Consider the following 7280-nt stretch of genomic DNA (forward strand, 5'->3'; position numbering starts at 1 on the left):
CCACCTCTCCTCAGCGCCTGCCTCAGCGAGGCCTCACCGCCATCCTGCCCCACCACAGACCATGGAGCCTGGCCGCAGCCGGGAGAAACCACGTGTGCCCCTTGTCTACGTCAACACCTTCGGCTCCCACCGCTGTGGCTCCATCATCCGCTACGGCCAGGGCTTCCAGCAGGCTGAGGCAGGCCGGGCTAGACCCCGGCTTTCCCAGCCAGGCCCTACAGGCGAGGACAGGAGGCTGAGGGCCACCCCGGCACTGGGGGACAAAGCCAGCCCTGGGCCACCCGCCACCGGTGACAGGGACCAGCAAGTGGGGAGCTGTGGTGTGGCAAAGCCTGTCAGCCGCCATCGTGGTACGTGTCACTGAGCCCTGGGGACCTTTGTGCACCTGGGCATGGGACAGCACAGGGTTGAGTTCAAGCACCCGCCATGTCCTCCTCTTCTGGCGGGAAACCATTTCCCTGCAGTGCCTTGCTGATACTGTCCCAGCAGGTTCTTCCCTCTCAGACAGATCGAGCACACTGAAGGGTGAATGTGGCACAATTTTTTTTTTTTTAATGTGCCTGGAACAGCTAGACTGGGTATTTAGGCAGGAGGTGGAACATGGCGTCAAACTTACATGAGTGAAAAATTTAATATTTTCCCCCAAACTCTTACACTGTTGAGCTACAGCACCTCCATCCTGTCAGGTGAGGTGGCTGCCCACAGTGCAGCCTTCCCCATCCCTTCCTGGGGCAGTGGTACGGCCAAAAATAAGCTACATCCAACAGGGCTGCTTTGTTACACGCAGGGTCTTCTCCCTGCCACTTCTCAGGAGATTCCCACCTAACTGCAGAGCCACTGTGCTGCTGGCGCCCTTGTTACTGCAACAGCCTGAAGATGTTTTAAAATTTTCTTTCATTGTGGCTGGGACAAAAGAAAGTTGGGATGGGCATGGGTGTGGGTGCCTTTCTTTATAAAAGCAAACAAAAAAAATCAGGCAGTTTTCACTGGTTGTGCTCTGTTATGAAACACATCTCTGCTGCACAAGATGAAATGGAGTGAGAATGGAGAATGTGAGCTGGCTTCTGGAGAAGCAGCTGGGGCGTGAGCTGGAAATGATGGGCGACACAGGGTGGTTCTGCATTTTACCAACTTGTTGCTTTTGAGATGTTTTCATTTTCTTATATTTTTTTCATCCTCCTAAAAACTGTTTTTTCTAAAGATAACAAAGTGAAATGTTACATTGGTCTGTAATTAAAAGCACCCATTCAGCTGGGTTATTATCTAACTGACACCAACCTGTGGCTCGGAGGCAGCCTGGGTAATCGAAGACTTGTTCCTGCAATGTGGCTGCCTTCCGTGTCTGTGGTGGGGCTGTGGTGGCCTGGAGGATGCTGGTTTGCCTGAAGCCTTGCTGCAGCAGGGGACAAGCCCGTGGCTGTGACCACATTCAGCATTGCCACATGGATGCTTTCTCTCAGCTGTACGCCATGCCCTGCCTGTCCAGCAGCTCCTTGGAAAGCTGCCGTCCTCACCCCGCTGGGAACTCACCCGAGTCCTTCCTCCTTGCAGCTATGTGTGTCTTGAGTCCTCAAGATCAACCTGCCCGTCTTGCTTCTGTTTTTTAGTGTTAGCAGAGGTGGTCTGGCTGGTTTCTTGCCTCAGTCTACTCACCCATTCCTGTTTGAGCTCAGGCAGTGTTTTAATAGCTGCCATAGCAAGGGGAAAAAGAGGGAATTAAAAGCTGATTGTATTGCCCAGAAACCTGTTGTCTTAATTTTTGGCTGCTGTACAGGTTTGAAATCTGTTTTATGGAGTTTGAGAGACACCCACTTGCCCCATGGTTATAATGGAGAAAATAAGCAAGGCGATAGTCAGCATGATGTGAGGCCTGGCATCCTGTAACCTGTTGGGACCATAAATAAGTATCCCTCTGGAAGATGGGGAATTTACAGCTTCCTCAGGAATATATTGTAAACACTCAGGATACGCTTTCTAAATTTTCTTTCTAGGTGACCTTCAAGAGGCTAAGGCTGACACCTTTGATTTTCCCTTCCCTTCAAGAACTGTTGATAAAGTAATTAAACGAAAGAAGCAAAAGGTATAGAATGTGGAGCTGAATTAGCTGCCTTTGCATTTGAGAAAATTGCTTCCTGTCTGTCCTGTATATGTCTATGTGAGAACATGAGGGCGATTAAAAGATTGTATTGGTAGTCTGTTACTGAAAACCTTACTTAGAGAAAAGAAAAATGGTATTATTTTCCCCTCTCTGGGGGCTTTAAAATTCTGGCTCTCATTCAATAAGACACTTAAGTGTGTGCTTACCTTGAAAAATGAGAGTATGCTGTTGACTTAAAGCCTGTACTGAAATGCTTTGCTGGATTGGGGCCAGGATGCTGCACACCTTGCTGGGTGAAAGCCGTCAGGGAAAAGCTCTGCAGCTCTTCTTCCTCTTCTGTTTTAAGCAAATAAATCCCACAGGTTACAAATAAGTGAAGGTAAGAATCAGAGGTATTAACACCATACTAGTACCAATATGAAATTACTTTCTGTTTCACAATTGTATTTCTGTTCCTGTTCAGTAGTTCAACAAATGCTTGAAATTTTAAAAGGCACATTTATTAAAACAGTAACTCATAGTGAGATTTTGTAATGTGTGAAGTACAAGTAATCAGCTAGACTATAATACAGTAATGTCGCAGATACCTGATTAAAAACCAGCAAAATACTACTGACTGTGGAGGAACAGCTAATAACATACCGTAATATCATTCTTGTAGTACATTAAATAGTCTTCAAAACAGTGAGGAATATGTATTATGTTTTAGCAATAAAGGTCCATTAAAAAGGAATGATCTGTAGATTTAAACTAGTTTCACGGACGGGGTCCAGCAAAAATCATAACGTTAGCATGTTAACAGCCATTTATATTTGTGAGGCTGCCTCTCTGTCTGAATGCCTTTGTCAACTGTTCCAATTTGGTATTTTTAATGCACAAGTCTGAAATGTGCCCACTAAAGATGGCGTTTTATGCTTCTAAAATAAAGGTCATCAACATCTATAAACCAGATTAATATGGATTTGATATTAAATAGTCAAGGCCATTGCTATTCTGGAATCTGAGCATGGAGTCTGAATTATGCTGCTGTTGAGGGATTGCGTAGGGAAGTTTTTGCTCCTGGAAAAATAAGCAATCTTGTATTATTCTCCTCTGCCCAACCCCGCCCTCCTGCCCTTGAATGACTTTGGAGAGAGTTTAATGGCTCTACACATGTTTTCATAAGATCTTCTTATCTAGAAGGGCACTTCATAAGTCCTGGATAAACAAGAGTTCTAGGCAAGAACTAGGAGAATATCTCATGTGAAAAATTGTGGAGTAGTTTATGTTTTTTGACTTTTAAATAGAGGTGATTCTTCCAGAATATCCTACATAGGTATCCCTCCTGCACATCTCCCTCTTCCCAATCCTCAACAAAAAAAACAGTTGGACTTCATAGTCACGCTGGAGAATTCAAAGTTCTGCCTTTAATGTTTAGATGTTTTAATACAAACTTTTTGTAAGCTTCACTGAGAAAGTTCAATTTTATCTTTCAGTCCAAAGTCTGGTTTAAGGTTCAGAAAGTAATTTCAAAAATGCTTGAAGAAAATGAACAGTTCAGAAGTCGACTCTTGACTTGCAGTCAGTCTAATAGAGAAGGCAGGTAATAAACTGATAATGTTGTATTTATCTAGAGCAAAAAAAATTATTAATGGAAGTGCTTTGATTTAAGATTCCTTGGTTTAAGGTCCATTCAGCTGGACTCACAAATTATGGAATCCGTTGCATACTTTAGACACTGCTAACCATATTTGAAAATCCTTATGTTTCATTGAGGGTCTTACGTGTACTAATTTGGAGGAAATATGGAAGAAGTGTTTTCTGCAGTCTAACATTAGAAACATTAATGTGTAATATCTACAAGTTTTTCAGAACAAACAAAATATGTAATTAAACTATTATTCACAGATTGGTCTAAGGCAGTACTTGTATGAATAATAATTTATTTTTTCACATAGGAGAATAGTGGTTGGTTTCACACAGACAGTAGATAAATTAGTTGCTCCCCAAAGGTAGCTGTAACACAATTTAACATAACCATCAAACATGTTCTCACACTGTGCCCTGAATACAGTTATTTCATTATTGGAAAATGGCTCAGGAATTAAAACTGGTGCTCTGCATTGAGACAACTTCAATTAGAGACATTGTAGTTGTTGCACAATTTAAGATAATACAGTGTATGCTCACAAATGTAATTGGAATTTCTAGCCTCACAGTCGGATGAGATTTTAAGAAAAAAAATACACTGATCCACGAAGAGTTACCAGGCAAGTTAAACAATGCCATATTCACCTGCAGTGCTTCTGCTTAGCTTACATTTGTGTTGATGGAAGTTCTCCACATGTAGGCATGTTAGGGTATATACCCAAATGTATGTCCATTGTTGCCAGTATCTTATTTTTATAAAACGTTAGATGTTGCATACTGATTATATTTACACATACATGACAAGAAAATTCTCTCTCAAAAAATTCTCTTCATGAGAATGAAAGAAGTGCAATTCTGGTTCAAAACAGAAATCTGTCTACCCCAATGGATGTCCCCTGTGACCTACGGTGGATGTTAGTGGAACAGTAGAAGAAATTCTGCAATATGCTGTAACAACGTATTCTGCAATTATTGTTCATTATGTGGAAAAGCACTTCTCTGTTTGCTTTAAAACCAGTTCCTGGTTAATTCTGTTATTATGAGATGCTGGGTGTTAATTATGTGCTATTCATATTCTTTACGCCAATCATGATTCCACTGGCCTCTGTCATATTTCCATTTCATTCTCTCTCAAGCTGAGAAGTTCCAGTCTACTAAATCTCTCCTCAAATGGAAACTGTTTCCTAACTCTGATAATCCTTATCTTTGTCATCAATTAAAATGCTATCTACTTCTCTGTATGGTGCATGGTTCATCCATATTATTGTTCATTTATTTGTGGTAATGAGAGTAATTATTTGCAACTCTAACACTATTCCCGACTCATGCCTGCAGAAGTGATCACCTGTGAAAAATAAGAATCCCACAGAGTTGGGCATCGGGATGCTTCCTCCTGAGCTCATCTGTTCCTGCTAGCCAGGAGAGGCTTGGCGGAGGGGGTGCGTGTCTTTCGCAGGACACTTTATAACACCTGTTTCAGAAGCCATTGTGACACTGTGCTTCTCTACCTAATCTCAAGGTTTTGATCTAGCAGCTTCCACGTACCTTCTCCTGCACCTTAGATCATTGCAGAAGTTTCTGTGCACAGCTATTGATGTACATATAGGACGTGGCAGTCACTGAAGAAAAAAAAAAGTCTTCTAGGATTTTTGTTTTGCTTGCTTTTAAGAAAAAGGAAAACAAGAGACGAGGAAAAATCCTCAATATGTGATTGCCTCCAGAATTTCAAATTATTGTAAAAAAGCCAACAATTCTGCTGATACAAAAGATCTCCTAGGTGGATTTGCCATCTCAGCCTACTGGCTGCTAAGCTGCTTTTCCATTTGCTATGGATATGCAATGTGCAGCTTTGTCAAGCCTGTATTTAGGGACAGGGCTCATTCCCTTTTCAGATACTAATTTCTTTTTGTCATCTGGAGGGAAAGCATTATCTTTATATATTATTTCCAGTGACTTTAAAAAAACCCAACAACCTGACCAACCAAATCTGTGCCCCCCCGACACTTACTCTATCTTTAATTGTACCTCATTTTTTAGTGGCTTTAAATGAGAAGCTACAATTAAGCACTATTTAGATGGAAACCATCAATTCTAATACCTTCTTTCTAATTAGCAGATTTTACACAACATCAAATCAAGGAGATAAGTCTCCTATTCATCTGAATTTTTAATTAAACAAGAAGCAAATGGAATAATTCTAGCAGACATTTAGATATGGATCAACAAATCTGAATAAACTGTGTTCATTTTTATATTTGTTTAAATAGATTAATAAAGCTAGAAAATTAATGCTGCACTTTATTGCCTCTACAAATAGTTTTCTTGAGAGAACAAAAAAACCTACTTGAATTCTAATGCTACCTATTTAGTCCTTGGAATGCTGCAATTAAGATTAGATTCAGTGTGATTGAAAATGACCATGTGCCTCCACATAATATTCTCTCACAGGCAAGGATATAAACCAAAGTTCACAGAAGGAGGCACCCTACCTGGACAGGGTATGTATGTAGTCCATTAATTTCCAAACAAGTTTAAATGGTAAAATGAACAAAATAATATTAAAAAGACACACTCATGTTGTTTGATGTTATTAATAAGTGTTGGTTGTATACTTCAGTATAACTGAAGTTGGGCTCAAATGTTTTCCAAGATTTCAGTCACGTTTGGGAAGCAGAATAGCTCTGTCCTCAGCAGGAAAAAAAAAGGCTGGGAGGTGGATTTTGTCTTTTTATTGAGCTAAATCCTTCTGTGAGGGTGTAAAGTAAAATCTGAAGAATCTGAATAGAGTCTTTATTTGTCACACTTTTATATCTGACTTTTTTTATATTAAAGGGGATGTACCCCTTAAATTAACTTGTGTTATCTTTTTTCTCTAGGAGTCCATCTTTGTCTCGGTATAGCAAGAAAATAAGGGAAGATTAAATCCAAAAGGAAATATAAAAGTAGTGAAAGTGTTTATTTTGATCTAGTTCTTACTGAAGTTGGTGGCAAGACTGCAAGTGATTTCAGTAAACACAGGTTCTCTGTTGTTTGTGCTTCTACTGTTTAAGAGGTTTGTTTTTACAGTGGCTTAAACAGCTCTGTTGCGAGATATTTATTTGAAGTCATTAAATCTAGTGTTTCACTTAGCTATTAGTTTTCAAAAGGTTTTTAACGAGCATAATATTGTGAGAGTTTGCTTGCAAAAGAGCAGAGATACGTTTAGTGTTGACTTTTTTTTTTTTTGTAGCTTGTCAGGCTCATAAACAAACACAAATTCAGTAATGCAGAACTCCACACAAGATACAAAGAAACACTTTTTTTCTTACTGATTTGAACAAATTTGACTTTATTATATTAAAATAATACACAATTACCCTTCTGTTCTTTCATCCATTTATACATGAATCTCAGGAAGTATTTTGAATATGAAACCAGGGGAATGTTTTGTGCCTTACTGTTCATTGTGAAGCACATAATGGCACCATCACAATCAGAAGGTATTGTTTATCTAGCTGACTTCAATAACACGATATAATTTTCTTCTGTTATGGAGTTTCATACTTGAACCCTT

At 40.0% G+C, this 7280-nt stretch overlaps 1 protein-coding gene across 1 annotated transcript; it reads left to right on the forward strand.

The window, feature by feature from the left end:
- Positions 1–61: 61 nt before the first annotated feature.
- On the forward strand, positions 62–6649 carry LOC104470166 (chromosome unknown open reading frame, human C5orf47). Its single transcript, XM_010084996.1, has 4 exons — positions 62–350; positions 1992–2080; positions 3574–3680; positions 6604–6649. The coding sequence occupies exons 1-4, from the start codon at positions 62–64 to the stop codon at positions 6647–6649; spliced, it is 531 nt and encodes a 176-aa protein (XP_010083298.1).
- Positions 6650–7280: the final 631 nt, after the last annotated feature.

The sequence above is a fragment of the Pterocles gutturalis genome, unplaced genomic scaffold, assembly GCF_000699245.1.
Source record: "Pterocles gutturalis isolate BGI_N339 unplaced genomic scaffold, ASM69924v1 scaffold25040, whole genome shotgun sequence".
In the NCBI taxonomy this organism is placed as follows: Eukaryota; Metazoa; Chordata; class Aves; order Pterocliformes; family Pteroclidae; genus Pterocles; species Pterocles gutturalis.